The following is a 16,395-nucleotide window of genomic DNA, read 5'->3' as shown; positions in this document are numbered from 1 at the left end:
ACCATGTGCCCCACTGCAGGACACTTGTTACAGCTGCACCATGATGGCTGATTAATCTCTCCCTCGACTATTTATGGCTACCTGCTATGAGCTGGGTATTTGTGTGTGATTTTATCATTAGCGTCTGTCTCCCCCTAGATCAGAAGAACTAGCAATGGTGCTGCCTTTGCTCATCCCCAGGTCACAGAGTAGGGCTCTATAAATACTTGTTGAAGGCCCAAATCCTTGCTAATATATCTAGCCAACAGTCTTAATCCCCCCCCAGACGGTAAGACTTTGTATAACTAAATGAAATATAACAGGATCCATTAACGAGGGATCACAGGTGGGCTATGCCAACTACGACTGGTCCTGGCGGTGGTCACAGAGTGACAGAGGCCACAGGCTGGTTCTAGCGCCACACAAACTCGTTTCTGTGAGTATGAAACCCCAACACCACTTTCCCCATTGACGTTATCTTTGATTGCTTGACATTTCTTAGGGATGCAACCATCACAGAACAGACACTCTCAGGAAAGAAAATGCTGCAGACACAGAGACACAAACAGCTCTACCACCCAGAGCGAAGCGTACTTCATTCAACCTTTAGAGGCTGATCATGGGTGGCACGCCATCCCTCCTCCTTAGGGGAGTGCAGACTTGGTGTTCAAGCCAACCAGCTCAAATCCTCAAACTGGGTGCCACAGGCCCAGATGTTACCGGGACACATCCTGCTACATCACCTTGGAGCTATTACCCCCTCGCCCCCTTGGCTCCCGTGACAGCACATGCTCAGGTTGTCAAGGAGACCAGCAGTAAGTGAGGCAGCATGCACCAGGGCTAGAAGTCAGAATTTTCCATGAAAGAACCCATTCCCCTGGTCAGGCCACAAAGACAGAGTGAGTTCAGAGGTCACAACAGATGAGAACCCTTGAAGCTGGAGGTGAGAGATTATGACCCTGGTTTTAGGCAGCGATGGAGGGAGGAGGTGGCACTCACTTGCCCCCTTTGAAAGACAGTCAGGCTACTTGTTTTGCAAAGGGCTAGAAGGTGCACTGTGTGGGGAGGGAGGCAAGAGTGGTTTTCTTTTAATAGCTTGTTTCCACGGTGCCTGACAGCCCTTGGCAATCCACAGCTGGGGAGTCTTGGACAGCCAGGGGCCTTATCTTACTCGGGCCACCGGCCAGGGCCCATCCTCCTGGCCTGTCTGGGCCCCAAGAGTGACAGAGGCCACAGGCTGGCAGGCAGGGCCCCTCCTCCTTCGTCTCCCTGGGGAAAGGAGTCGCAGACAAAGGGCAGAGCAGAGACAGAACCACCCCAGAGCCAAGGTCTGCAGCTTGCCGCCTCCCCTCCCTGCCTGCCCTTGGGGAGAGTTTTGTGAAGCGTGAGCTCCCTGGGTTTCACTGAAGAACCAGCAGGGCTGTCTGCCCAGCAGACCCTTTAACTAGGAACACATTCTTTCCCTCCCCTCTCAGCCCGGACGGCACAGCCCAGATAACCAGATAAGGGCCTCTTTGATTTCCAGTGTGTTTACACAGGCTGTGGCCCCACATCTTGGGAAGGATCAACCACATCCAGGCAAGTTAGGACACTTCCAGGTGGGGTGAGGGGAGACAGAAGACTTACCTGCTCCTGGGAATTCATCACGCGCAACTTCATCTGCTTCAGGTATGTGGAGGTGAGGGGCATGTTGTAATCAATAATCCCAGAGACCAGAGGAGACGGAGGCTCGTTTTCTGGCAGAAAGAACAAAAGGAACTCCTTTCAGTCTGTGCTGTGGGCCACCGGGGCAGCACACCCTGTCACCCACATGGAGAACTCAACACACAGCCTGTGAGAAGGAAAGAACAGGCCAGAGGCCACAAATGGGCAGCTCACCCACCATGACTGGGTGGCCCATAGATGTGGACTGCATGCCACTGAAAATATTTTTCATTAGGTGCCAGTGTTTAATAAGAGAGTTCACATTTTAAAACGCGGGGATATTTGGCTTTGAAAAACGGAAGGTCTGGACACACTGGGCCCACATGCCCACGTGACAAACAACCGCTGCAGCTGTGCAGCAGCCACTGCTTTTACAGGGTGTAAGCTCTCCATTTTGCCACAGTCCCCACCACACCCTATTGTTCTGTACACTTTCACCCCGGTTATGATATTGGCCAGGCCCTTGAAGGCATTTATGTTTCCAACCTCGAGCTAAGCCAGCTCTCTTCGTGGTGCACACATGCCGCCACCACCCCACCCATCTCCTACCCCCACCGCATCCCCCAAAAGCACTGTCAGGTACCATATGGCTCACAGCTCTGGGCCTCCACCCCCAAAATTCTGGTTCCTCCTTTATCACATGGAATATTGTTCCTCCCATTTATTGCTTTGTTGTCCTAAAGATCAAAGTGATGTGTGTTCTTTTTGTGGAGCATTTGCAAAGTGTGGAAAGATGTAAAGAAAAAAGAAAAAACCCCATAATTGCACTAAGCAGCTTGGCATATGCTTCTGTTTATTCCCCGTCCCGTGATTTCTCTTCTTCATGCCCTTGATATCAGAATGCACACAGAGTATTATAGTTTGCTTTAAAAAAATTTTTTTTTTGTTTAACATTTTGTCATAGGCATTTCCTTCATGATCAAAAATCTTGTTTTGGTCCTGTCCAGTTTGGCACAGTGGATAGAGTGTCGGCCTGCGGACCAATAGGTTTGATTCCAGTCAAGGGCACATCCCTTGGTTGCAGGCTCCTCCCCGGCCCAGGCCCTGGTCGGGGCGTGTGCAGGAGGCAACCAATTGATGTGTTTCTCTCACATTAATGATTCTCTCTGTCTTTCCCTCTCTCTTCCACTCTCCCTAAAAATCAATGGAAAAATATCCTTGGGTGAGGATTAACAAAAATAAATAAGAATCTTGTTTTGCTTTACAAATGTAATTTTTATAGCTGTTTACTATTTTACCATAGTTTATTTAAGTTATTCCCTTATGAATGACTATTTATGTTGTTTCCTATTGTTGGTGATTATAAACAACGCTGGAAGAAACATATCTGTGTGTGGATATTGTTCCAAATTTCTGATCATTTTCTTTTTAAAACAAATTCCAAGAAATGGAATTCATGGGTTGAAGGGCAGGAATATTCGGTAACTCTTAAAATCTCTGGCTGAGCTGCCTTCTTCAAAGGCTGCTGCCACGGACAATCCAGTCGATGGACACGGCCCCATTCTGCATCTTAGGCAGCCCTGTGGGTGGCACACAGGGCAGATGAAAATGGCACGGGAATAAGTCAAGGAAGACAGGAAGCAAGATTAAAAGAGAGCCTGTCACTTCCCCCCAGTCCAAGTCCCGCTGTGGATGTCTTTTGCTATGACCAAGCTTGAAGTCCTAGAGCCACCTGCTGCGACCCATCTTATTTAGTCATTTAGTCACTTGACCCTGCTTTCACCCTCTCCCTGGGGAAACAGTTTTGGTTACCTGTTCTCTGGCCTCCAGCTCCTGCCTCCAGGACTCCAGGCCAAAGTTCTCCCTGGTGCCTAGTTCTGTTCATGAGCTGCGACTTGAGTGTACGAACAACACTGGGACTGGCCGAAGCCTGCCCTCCACCATCACCACCACGAGATGGGCTGAAGAGGAAGCACGTGATAGGGCCCAGGTGGCGTGATGCAGAGGCTATCCAAGGTGATTTGCTAAAGCTGCTGCTCAAGCGCCAGAGCCCAGGCCAGAAAGACCCTGCAAGCCTGAGAACACTACACGGAGTGAAAAGCCGACACAAAAGGGCGACGACTGTGTGATTCCGCTTGGATGGACTATCTAGCGCAGACACAGTCAGTCACAGAGAAAGTAGGACTGAGGTTACTAGGGATGGGGGTGGGGATGGGAAGATATTGCTTCATGTGTACGCAGTTTGTTTGGGGTGATGAAAAGGTTTTGGAAATAGATAGTGGTGATAGTTGCTCAATCACGTGAAAAGAACTAATGCCACTAAATTGTACACTTAAAATTATTAAAATGGCTAGTTTTACATTATAAATATTTTACCAGAATAAGGAAAGCAAGGCCTCTGCAAACAAGGGGGAGGGACACCTAAGGGGAGAAGGGAGGCTCCTAGTTGGCCAGGATAGAAAGGCCTGCAGAAAATGGGGTCCAAGCCAAGGGGGCCTGGAGACTAGGGGTGCTATTTTGAGGCCGTGTACATCTGGTGACCACACAGCCTAAATAACATTTCTTATCAAATTTTATAAAAATGAAGAGTTTCATTTAGCTTTTTAAAGCTATGTTGTCACACACATAATTTTTGTGTGTGTATTTGTTTTGTTTTGTTTTTTTGTTAATCCTCACCGGAGGATATTTTTCCACTTGATCTTTTAGAGAGAGTGGAAGAGAGAGGAAAAGACAGAAACGTCGATGTGAAAGAAACACATGGACACGCCCGACCAGGTCCCTGGCCAGGGAGGAGCCTGCAACCCAAGATATGTGCCCTTGACCAGAATCGAACCCGGGACCCTTTGGTCTGCAGGCCAATGCTCTACCCATTGAGCAAAACCAGCTAGGGTCCGCTTTTGTGTTCTTTGATGAAGATTTTTGTTCTTGAGGAGGTAAATGTCACTAACATAGAATGCCTCAGAAACTTGAATGGATCAAACTTTTTTTCAGAGAAATCCTCTTAGTTTGGTGGCAGAAGGGCTCTCTGACACAGATGCACATGACCCTTTGACACAGACACCAGTGCTGTGGGGAACTGAAGTTGTTCCAGTGTCCTCGCAGCCTCTTCTCCTTGCTGTCCCACCGTCAACCCAGACGACCTGGCCCCCCAAGTTTGATGGGGGGTGGATGCAGTATGTGAGGCAGACAGTCCAGCGACGACACTGAGATGGTGTCACTCAAAAAAGCCATGGCTCCCGTTGTCAGATCATGGGTCTTAGAAGGGAGAATTCTGCTATTTCCATTCCATTTCCTCAAAGACGGGGTTTCTGGTGAAAAGCTGTTAGACAATATGGTATGTGAGAAGGGTCCCTGGCCAGAGGCGCAAATGCAGGCTTCACCCAGTGTCACGGTGATTCAGTGTTTGGTCATCCTGAAATGCCACAGCTGCTTATGAGAAAGTTTCTTTAATAAAGTCAGGTACAGCTTGGTTAGAACAAAAAAAGCAATAGCTGGGATGGCACTTTGGGAGGCTGGAGAAGGGGTCTTCCTTGGCCTGCTCCCTCTCAGCATGTCCACAGATCAGAAACTGCTTCTGGTGCCCAGAGCTGAGCCTGGAGGGCTCACAAAGAAGAGGTAGGAGCCCTCGTCTGGGAAAGCTGGGACATCCTGAAGCACACACACATCCATCAGAGGTCAGTATGCAGTGAAATGCTCACGTCTGCAGTTCCAGAAGCGAGAGCTCTGTGGGGGAGGCAGGACCTTGGCAGGCAGGGGACATTCCAGGTGAGGGAATGCACCAGGGAGCTGGTTGTGGGAGGTCAGAACTCAGCCACAGCACAGAACAGTGGGGAGCCCCATGGCTCTGGAGGTGATAAATGCCCCCACAGAGAGGATCAGCTTAGTGGGAAAGAGATAAGGAGCAGGGGCCAGTGGGAGCTCTGTGGAGGGGTCAGGCGCTCACAGGTGAGATAAATGCCAAGATGGGGGATGAGCTGAGACAGACACATGAGCAAGGACAAGCAGCTTCCTGGGCTCTGCTGAGACAGGACAGACCCCTGCTGTGATCAACGCATACAGTGGCCATGCTCCAGCCACCGCAAATAATCTGATACCACTGGTGAGTTAGGAGCTAGCAAGGGTCACGGAGCTGAAATAATCCGGCAGGCTGCTGGTGAGAGAGGCAGAGGAACCACCCAAAGAAACGTTTCAACACCTCCTTGCCAAGGAAAATTGAAACCAGCCCAAGCACAAGACCTAGTGTTACAGGCCTTGAAAATAATCAGCGATGCAGAGGTTTTAGCGAGGCCAAGCCACGCAGGCCGAGCTGAGCCCTGACCTCCAGCCGGGCTCCAATGGCCTTCATTTATCAGTGCAAATTTCTCCTGAAGGGGGAACACACAGTGCAGTTCTCATGAGCTTCGCGAAAGGAATGGTTCTGGGAGCCGGTGGCAAGAGCTGTCCCCGGCCGGGCGGGGTGTTGAAGGACATGTGTGATGAAGGCCTGGCACACAGGAGCCCTGACACCAGCCAGCCTGTCATGGGTCTTGGATTTGGAAAGAGATTGAGGCCCGAGGCCAACTCAGAAGGCGATGAAAAAAACTCTTCAGGAGGAAGTAAGTCAGTGGACCAGCAAGTCTTCAAGGAGCACTGATGTGTGAGCATTCAGGGTGGGGAAGGTGGGGGAACCCTGTAGGTACAGTCCCTGCACTCAGCAGGGTGGGACTGCTGGCCAGTCCATCAGAGCTCAGAGGAGAAGGAAGTCAAGGCAGCTCTGTGGAGAGAGGGTCTGAACAGGACTTGTGTTCACTCAGCTGACAGCTACTGAGCACTCGCCAGGAGCTCCACACTGGCCCTTCTGCTTGATGCTCCTAAGAATTCCCTGTGGTGGGTACTAGCATTAATACCTCCTTTTACAGAAGAGTCAACAGCACGTGGAGAGGCTAGGCAATCTCCCATGCCACCCAGCAAGTGAGGATGAGAGCCGGGGAGGACAGGCCAGCCTGGAGCCTCTGCACAGGCAAAGAACGGGCTGGAAGCGGGGCACCTGGAGGAGCCAGACCTGCGGGGTTGGAAACCACACAGAGGAGTCTGGGCCTGGTTGCAAAGCAGCCTTCTGAGTGGACGACTCTGTCGTGGAGGAAGGAACCTTTCTGTAGGTAACTGGCATTGCCCACTGCTAACTCCTAGTCTGCAGCCACACAAACAATATTTTGTCACATCAGAGAAAACAGAAACGTGCCTCCAGAGACCAGTTTTCGTTTTCTGTCTCCTCTCCACCTGGACTTGCTCAGGAGCTGGTAAGAGAAGAGCGTGGAGTTGGGAGGCCCTGGAATTTCCCATCCTCGGACTTCCTGATCCTCAGCAGCCTCCTTTGTTTGTGCTTCTGGTGCTGGGGGAGGACCTGGGACTGTCCAGGCCCCCACACTCGGCCGGGGACAAACTGCTGAGCAGGGAAGGCTGCTTTGCTTCCTTTCTTTCTTTTTAACACTCGGCCAGGAAGCGAGGCATTCTCCCAGCAGCCCCTCAAGAACTCTCCATCCTGTTCCCTGTCCCCCTCCTGCCCCACCTTCCTGGGACAGGAACACAGGGCTGGCCTCTGTGGCCAGATGCAGGCTCTGATTTCCCTGTGGGCGGGTGGGAGAGGGAGGAGGCACGACTGGCCTGGCAGGGGTGCCTGTGAAAGGGGTAGGTGCAGCTGACTGCATCCAGAGAGGCCAGCATGGCGGGCAGAGATAGGATCCCCAGGCTCTTAGCTGGGGCAGGAGAAAGAAGAACCTGCCAGCTGGCCAGGGTGGTCCAGGTGGCTAATGCCTCTGGCCATTAAGCAGACAGGGAAGCTTTTCAGAGTCTAAGACTCTCCTCTGGCAGCTGCCAGAAACAAAACCCTTCCTTCCCTTTGCCCAGCGTCCAGGTTGTGGACCCAGGGTGCTCACCGGGGTGGGGTGACTGATAGTGTGTCTCCCTGTGGGACCACCTGGACATTGGCAGTCTTGTGTCTGGGTTCCATGTGTAACAACATGGGGTACAGGCTGATGCTCCCACTGTACCAGGCGCCCTACAAGGTTGTTTTAATTCAGCTGAGTCCTTACAATAGCCCCAAGAGGGGAGTGCTGATGAGAAGGTAAATTCTCTTACCTTCTGGGGACCTTGGACAAGTGATTTCACCATGACACCCCTCCATGCCTCCTTTCCTATGAGGTAAACCGGGACAGATACCTCATAGGCTCCCAGGAGCTGTTCTGAGCAGGCGAGGTTCAGAGAGGCCCTCTAACCTGCTGAGGGACACACAGCAGGAAACAAAGTTCCCTGCTGCACCCCTCACCCTGCCCGGGTCTGGGTCCCAGGGGTGCCCACTCATCCACCTGTGCCCTCCTCTTCTGTCCTAATGGTTTCCACAGCAACTGAGTAGTCAGATAACAAAATCTGTTCGCCTCGGGGAACAGAGGCAAGGCCAAGCTCATGCCCTCCCATGGGCACCCGTCTCCTGCTTCCTCTGTGTCTCCTGTTCTCCCTGCCTGGAAAGCTCCGCTCCTGGGGACAAAGGAGTGGCATTCCACCCAAGGACAAGCGAGGATGAGCCAGGCACAGCCTCACTCTGTCTGCCCTCTCTCCTGCCTGGAGCAAGCCCCTGGAAAGAGAGGCTCCAGCCCGGAGCCCACAGAGCTGGTTTATATTCTAGGCGGCTCCTTCCAGGCTGTGTGCTCTCTCCCTCCCCGCCTCCCTCCCTTCCTTCTCCCGCCTCCTTCTACCCTGGGGTGGAGGCATGGTGATGGCAGCTATGAAAAAACAGGCTGCTGCTGTGCTAGCATCGCCCTCCCAGCCACGCGGAAGCCCACAGATGAGGAGTGGAAATGCAGCCCTGAGACCTCGCAGCCTTCTCTGAGGACTGGGGGAGGTGAGACTGTTCTCCACACCAGCAGAGAGCAAGAGAGCAGCAGAGATGGAGCCTGCAGATACCAGAGCAGCCCACAAAAGGCCCCTCTTGGCCTTGCCTCTGTTCCCCAAGGCGAACAGATTCTGTATCTGCCTACCCCAGTTGCTATGGAAACAATTAGGACAGAACAGGAGAGGACAGGTGGATGGGTGGGCACCCCTGGGACTCAGGCCCGGGCGGGGTGGGGAGTGCAGCAGGGAAAGCCCTTCTAGTACCATCTGCAGGTACCAAATGTTGTCTTGGCCCAGGGGTTACAGCCAGTCAGCCGGGCCAGGCCACATGGGGCAGGGGCCTCACTCTAGCATCCAGGGTTATCACAATAACTGCAGCAGCCACAGGTCACCCCTCCTGGGCCTGGTAGCCCTGCGCCAGGAACAGAAATGAACTCTCATCCTCATCAGCTCCCGAGGTGACTACCATTATTAACCCCAGTTTACACATGAGGAAACTGAGGCTCAGAGAGACGAAGTCACTTGTTCAGGACACACATCTGTTGAGCTGCAGAGCTGAGATTTTAACTCATCCAGTGTGGCCCGGAGGCACTGCTCTTAAACCAGGAACCCAGCATTTAGGAGGGATTAACTAGATTTGTTCCTGTCCCTCAAGCTTTAGAAGCTATCTGACGTACCTGATGAAGCAGCTGTGGCCTGTCGGCCCCCACGGGCAGAAAAGCCTCTGCACCTGATGAGCTGGCTGGTGTCAGAAGTTGTCCCTGATGTTCATGTGCCTCAGGGACAACCAAAATGAGGGGAACCCTACTCGACACCTGCGCTCCAGTTCCTCTGTGGTCACCTGTTTGGGCTTCATTGTTGGTTTTCCCTTCCCGACTTGCAGGGTGGCACCTGAGTAAACTGCTCACCCTTCATTCTCAGTCTATTCCCATCCTCAGGCAAAACAGCCATGGACTGTAGCAACCTTTGCAGGCCTGACGCCCAGGAGCAGCCTAGAAGCCCTGATAAATCCCACACGTGGGCACCGTTTCTCAGGGCAAGTTATACCACATCTGTCAAATGTATTGGCCCAGCTCACTGTGCCTAAGCCACCTGTGAACAGATGGACCTGAGATTTACTGGAGGCCTCTGGGATGTTCGGGTTAGGCATGTGGGGGGGACGAATGTGGGGGTCTTTGCTGCATCTCACTGTGTAGGCAGAGCTGGAGAGCATGGATGTCGGTCCAAGGGACCAACATTGGCTGGTCACAAGTGCTTTGGGCATTTTAAATTCTAACCAATCCCCCTAGATTTCTGATTTCTACACAAGGAGAGACAAACACTTAGGGTGGACCTAATACTGGCAGTTGGGTGGCTATAGGACAAGGCTGTGCTCCTGTCCTCCAAGAGCTTACAGTCGGGTCAGCAAGACCAAACCCATGGGACACTGCTGAGGGGGAGACCTGGGTGGCAAGAATTACAGAGCTTAGGAAACGGGGCAGGCGAGGTGGACATTTCCATCCAGAGCTTCATGGGAGAAGAATTGTGGCCTGGGCCCAGAAGTGCAGTAGGGATGTACTATTTGTTTTTCAGTGAAACTTGCCTTTAAAAAACACAACAGCCCTACCCAGTTTGGCTCAGTGGGTAGAGCATCAGCCCACGGACTGAAGGGTCCTGGGTTCAATTCTGGTCAAGGGCATGTACCTCAGTTGCAGGCTCTATCTGGGAGGCAACCAACTGATGTGTCTCTCACATCAATGTTTCTTTCTCTCTGTCTCCCCACCCCCCTCCCCGCTCCGCCCCCGCCCCATTCTTTCTAAAAACCAATGGGAATATCCTTGGGTGAGGATTAACAAAACAAACAAACAAATATAAAACAAGGCTCTCTGGGCAGCCCCATGGACCCACACCAGCCTCTGGAAATTGTGACAACTGCTGGACGTGCACTTTTCTGTCTCTGCTGGCCCTTCTGGGGAAAGCCTCTCTCTGTACAGCCTCCCCACCGGCCAGCCTCCAGCACGCCACCTCCTCCCCTACCTTTGGGCTCCAGGCCGTTGGAATTAAAGTGCATCCTCTTCTGACACTCTGTGCAGCTCATCAGGAACCGGGTCACAGCCTCTCGTGGTAGGAAGGCGTACGTCTCCGCAATCTGGGGAGAGAGGAGGTTCGCTTGTTATATGGATCCGTGGGGAGCTGCTTAGTCACCCGGTCAACAAGGGCTGTGCTTGCACTTGGTGGCAGGCACTTGGCCCTTGCCAGGAAGGGCAGGGATTTGAGGAGCAAGGGGCAGATGTCCTCGATTCTCAGCCATGGAAATGAGTCAGTACTTTTGCAGAAAATTTGTTTTTAAAATTTGAATAAAATGAAAAAAAAGCAAAGCATTTAAACATTATCTAGTCTTTAACCTATATTCTAGTAATATTCCTCTCAGAACATTTTATTACCATTACTGAAAAATGAGCTCATGAACATCGCTCTAGGGTAGGATGAAACAATTTCCCCTCCTAGAGTTGGATAAACTGAGACCCGTTTATAAATCTACAGGCTCTGGGCCTGTAAACAGAACCCAAGGTTCTACAAGCTATATTCTGCAATAACTCACAGGTCCAGAACCTTTTTAGGGAGAGCTGTGAAAGGCTGATGCTAAGGGATCAGATTTTTCAAACAGGACAGACTCTTAGTACCCCCATGTTCCAAGTTAGGTCATGAGGTCCAGAGAGGTGAACCTATTGTCCCAAGGTCACACAGCTCTTTAGAGGCAGTGCCAGACTAAAGCCCATGTTTCAGGTCATACCACCCCATACCTGCCTCCAGAGGGCCTCCCCTAGCTAGGGAGAAGAGAAGCAGGCGGGGGGGGGGGGGGGGGGGGGGGAGGGAGGCATGGGAGAGAACACAAGAAAGAAGCTGGGTGGAGGAATGGGGAAGGTGGGCTCCTTGGTCCACCCCTCTCCTCTTGCTCTGGGTTTTGGGAAACCCACTGGCCCTGGTTTGGCTGCCTGAGGGGCCTGGAAGGGGCTCTGAGGCCCAGGTTTCTTGGCTGAGGCCCATAGCTGCCCAGTTGCTGGTTTTTGCCCATTTCCCAGAGCCCAGGCCCTCCCACTCTTCTCCACTAAGGGGCAGCATCGCCCCAGCATTCCATAGTCCTCGCTGCAACCCAGCTGGGAAAGTTGGCCCAGCTGCTCCTTAGGGATGCACAAACGCCCCGCTCAATCTCTGTGGTGGCCAGGGGGCTGGGTAGGGTAGGGCGGAGTGGATGGGTGAGGTGAGAGGTGGGGATGTAGGAGGTCCAGGGCACCCCAAGCTGCAGCCAGGCCCTGAGAGGACCGGCTCTGTTGTGCTCCCAGCTCAGCCAGCCTGTGGAGCACAGGGACCACTCCTGCCTGGCAGCTGGCTGCAAAAGCAGAGTTAATTTTGGTGACACAATTGTTATTTCTCAGCTGATTTGATGCTCTGCGGAACAGGCAGGCTTCTTGATGAGTTATCTCCCTTCCAAATTCCCTGTCTGATTGCCTTTCTTTGGAGGTCAGGGACAAGGGCAAAACCCTAGTCTCTGATTGGAGCTGGTGGGTGGGAAGGTGATGGTCAGCCATGCACCAGTCCTTCTTAGATGTAAGGGCTGAGAGATGGGAGCTTCCCTGCCACCCACATGCACATCTTCATCCCAGCCCAAAGCTGCCTGGAAGTCTTAGGGGAAGAATCCCTCTCGGGCCTGCAGGGTTGGGAAGGATGGGCCTTGCTGAAGGGCTAGTGGCTGTAGGAGTAAAGCAGAGGGCTATGGCTAACTTGGGCCAACCAGATGACCTTGTAGGTGCCCCGAGGCATGGTATTCCTGGCCAGACTTCAGAATGGCTGAACAGAGGACTTGGGGAGGAGGGTTGCAGTCTGCTGGGAAAATGAAGGGAGGTTCATACCAGAGGGACAGCCCTACTTCTCCACACGGAGCTCACTGCCACTGAAACCATATTTATATGGCTCAGAGAGGGCCTTCCTGACCTGGCTGTTCTGCTGAGGGCTGTCCATTGGCCCGCTGCGTACAGGAATGGTTCCCAGAGAGGGCTCTGACACAGGCCAGAATGGTGGCCCCAGCTCTTCTGGCCTTGCAGACCCAGGAGTATGCAAAGGCTGGCTGGAGTGCCACATGCAGGAAGAGTGCTGGTGCATTCCCCTTTGACCCTGTGTTCCACAGGGGGAAGCAGGGGTTGGCCCGAGGCAGATAGGTGAGAGGTCCTGGGAGCTGTCTGAAGACCAGGGAGGAAGGCCTGTCCTGTCTTGCATGGCTAGCAAGTCTGTAGCCTCGCTAAGAGCTCCCTGGGGAGTCAGCCCAGCTCTGCACTGCTGTAGGGACCCGCATGGAGGGTGCTTCCCCCAGCGGGGCCTGCAACCTTGTGCGGCATCTCCTGGTGCAGCCTCCTGGCCTGTGCACATGAGAAACGGAACCACCATTTCTGTTCGATGCACAGACGTCCACGGCCACAGGATCACAGGCTGAGTTAAAATGAGAAGGACAATCCCAGCGGATGCTCTAGTCAGTAGGGTGGTGGTTTTCGGATAGTTTTAGAGCTACCGGCACTGTTCTGGAAATAGACTCTTATGCTGAGGTCCAAAACATGAAAAGAGATAAAGATAGAGCTGCCGTGTTTAAGGAGGGGAAGTTCCAGGACCCCTGTCTCCACTTAGCTTCCCTCAGCTGCCTTGGGGGCCCGCTGCCTTGCTCTCCTCGGGGCCTTCTGCCGGGACCCTGGCACTTACATGTGAATTTGCCTCTTAGTTTTTCCTAGTGATAAAAACCAAGAGAGATTTTGCTGGCAGGAAGAGCAGAAGCTATTTACAGAGTCGCTGACTTGTAAGGCTCCATTTCGCTCCCCAACTCGGAGGCCGACAAAGACAGATGAGGCCAATCGGGGGGATTTGCACCACTTTACAAGATCCTCCTTCTGCCCTGTGGGTGGATTAGCACGTTCTGGACATGGAGTAGCTACTGACCACATCTGGCCCCAACTCCAAAGTAGTCTGGGCATCCAGATCCGGATTCTGGAACCTGACCTAGCCTACCAGCACCCTGGGGCGAGGGAGGAAGCAAACGGGCTCACTCTAACCCAAATGGGTGCAGGCTCCAGAAAAGCCCCTTGAGAAAGGACCAGTCCTCAACGTGGGTTCAGGGAACTTTGTAGAACCGCCTGGAAACCTCCCCAGGCCCTGGCATTGGCAAGACCTCTTGGGATCCTCTGGCCCTCAAGTCACACTACATCAGAGGCAAAAAGTAAGGCCGGGGGGCTTCCTATCCAAAGTGGGAATCCCCTGTATTAGCCATTATAAATGGCCATCTACTCTTTGCTCATATACCTCCAGCTTCAGAAAGCTCATTATCTGATCCTGATCCACTGCTGAACAGGGGTAGGTGCTAGAAAGTCCTTTTTCCCTCTGAAGAATACGCCTCTTTCAATGCCCTGAACAAGCTGACCATCTCCTTTCCAGCCCCCTGCCTCCCGCAGGCACCCCAGGCCTGTAAGGATCCGAAAGTCCCAGTTGCCCTGGAGATAAGGCAGTCCCAGGATTCAGGTCTGGCAGAACAGAGAGAGACAGGTCCCCAAACACCTCAGCCAAGAGCCTGACACCAACCCTGTAGTGCCAGGCTGTCCTCCCCGCAGCCATCAGCACCGATTCCTGGGAGCTCCCTGTCCACAGGTCCGCATGGGGCGGGGCATGTGAGCCTGAAGAGTTAGGCTTGGATTAAAGAAATGGCAGATGAAAAGAGGGGGACAAAAACATCCAGGCACCACCCCCACCCCCAGAAGGGAAAGGGTGGCATGGAGAAGGGTGACAGATGGGGGAGAGGGGGAAGGGAGAGGAGACACACGGGGAGGAGGGAGGTGCGGCAGCCTCCTTGGCCTCACACCCGCTGCGGGAGGGCCCTGGCCTGTTCCACTCAGCGTTGGCCCTGCTGCTGAAATTCCAGCTCTGTGCGCAGCCCAGCTGGCTCGCCGCCAGTCATGTGCCAGCTCCAGGCTGGGCAGCGGGAAGTGGGGCACGCGGCGGGCATATGGCCGAGAAGCCAGGAAATGCAGAGCAAAGCCTGGACGGCCGCTTGGCCCAGGGACACAAATGCTGCCAATACCAGCCCGGCTCTGCCCTCTCCATAGCATGGAGCCCACAGCCCCTGGCCTTCATATATCCAGGGGGGGCCTGCAGGTGAGGCTTGGTACTGGACACCAAGGGGACCAGGGAAATCACATGGTCTGGCTGGCTCAAGCCCATCTACCTGGACAACAGCAAGTCATTGGCCTTACTAGCTGACCACAGGGGTTGTAGAAAGGTAGGCTGTGTAGTGCTCAGAGTGCAGGCTCTGGGGCCAGCTACTTTGCTCTGCATGTTCACTGGGTGACCTCAGGCAGATTATACGTCTCTCTAGGCTCCATTTTCCTTATCTGTAAAATGAGGTAACAGCACCAAGAGCTGGTGCATGGGCAGTGCTGAGCACAGGGCCTGGCACATGCTACCTGCCCAGCGCTGGCAAATTTAATGCTGAGCAAATGTGCTGGTCTCATCGATACCACATTGGCCCCAGCCTGGCTGGCCCTCCCTGTGCCCATGACCTTCTGGTGGAAATACCCTCATAACTCCCTGCCCACAACTTTCCCACATGTACTGAAAAGCAGGAGAGGCGGGCCAGATGGTATAATAATCTCCTGCTTCCATCAGCCCGAACCCTCATCTCTCTAAGGTCCTTGGCACAAGGGTCCATCCTTAAGACTCATTTAGGGCAAAGGCCATCTTCTGAGGACAAGGACACAGCAGATTGTTGGATTTTCTTTTCTTTTTTTAATCCTCACCTGAGAAGTGAGGATATTTTTTCCATTGATCTTCAGAGAGTGGAAAGGACAGGGGAGGGAAAGGAGAGAGAGAGAGAGAGAGAGAGAGAAAGAGAGAGAGAGAGAGAGGGAGAGAGAGAGAAACATCAATGTGTTAGAGACACAGCAATTTGTAGCCTTTCCCTCATGCCCCAATAAGAGCCAGGGATTGAACCTGCAACTGAGGTATGTGCCTTTCACGGGGAATCAAACTTGAGACCCTTCAGTCCACAAACGGATGCTCTAACCACTGAACAACCGGCTAGGGCTGGATTTTTTAAAAAAAATCCTCACCAGAAGATATGTTTTTATTGATTTTAGAGAGAGAGGAAGGGAGACAGGGAGGGAGATAGGGAGGGGAGAAAGAGGGAGAGAGAGAAAAAGAGAGAGAGAGAGAGAGAGAGAGAGAGAGAGAGAGAGAGAGAGAGAGAGAGAGAGACAACGATGTGAGAAAAATATAGATCAGTTCCTCCTGTATGCTCCCCTGAACTCGCAACCTTTTGGTGTATGGGACAGCGCTCCAACCAGCTGAGCCATCCAGCCAGGGCAGACTGTTGGGTTTTTAAAAAATCAGGCCATATGGAGAAATTGTAGACTTATACAGGCCACCTCCACTGCAGTCCAAGGCTATCTATACAAAGAACTTGGGGTAGGAGGGGTGTCATATCTGCCTTGGGTGGGGAAGCCTGGTCACAGAGGGGCAGGTCTCTAGGAAGCCAATGAGAAAGCCAACACAGAGGGGGCATGAGGACACTGGCTGACTACCACTCAGGTGCTGTGTGACCTTAGACAAGTAGCTTAACTCTCTGGGTCTCAGTTTCCTCTACTGTGAAATGGGACCACAGCCCATCACAGGACTGCTATCAGGTCTAAACGAAGGTGAAGTGCTTGGCTTTCCTGGTTTAGCGGTGGGCACTGAACAAACGGTGCAAAGCTGTGCATAAGCTATGGCGATGGGGGTCAAGAGGGAAATGGAACCAGACACAGGCAGGTCCCTCGTGCTTGAGCTCAGGCCACCATCCCTTCCACCTCCCCACGTGTGACGCTCCCCACCCCTAGCAATCTAGCTGTCTTTCCT

The 16,395-nt window shown here is 53.0% G+C and overlaps 1 protein-coding gene across 2 annotated transcripts in view; it reads right to left on the bottom strand.

Moving 5' to 3' along the window:
* The window catches only part of NOL4L (nucleolar protein 4 like), a 124,473-nt gene that overhangs the window by 57,381 nt on the left and 50,697 nt on the right, over positions 1-16,395 (bottom strand). For both annotated transcript variants that reach the window (XM_080683744.1, XM_080683743.1), the window contains exons 3-4: positions 10,507-10,618; positions 1,606-1,715 (exon numbers count right to left, since the gene is read on the bottom strand). In XM_080683744.1, coding sequence (XP_080539870.1) covers positions 1,606-1,715; positions 10,507-10,618 — 222 coding nt within the window. The remainder of the gene's footprint in view (positions 1-1,605; positions 1,716-10,506; positions 10,619-16,395) is intronic.

This window comes from Plecotus auritus (genome assembly GCF_963455305.1).
Source record: "Plecotus auritus genome assembly, chromosome: 8".
Lineage (NCBI taxonomy): Eukaryota > Metazoa > Chordata > Mammalia > Chiroptera > Vespertilionidae > Plecotus > Plecotus auritus.
The sequence above is the reverse complement of the archived record's forward strand: the minus strand, read 5'-3'. Positions and strand labels throughout refer to the sequence as shown.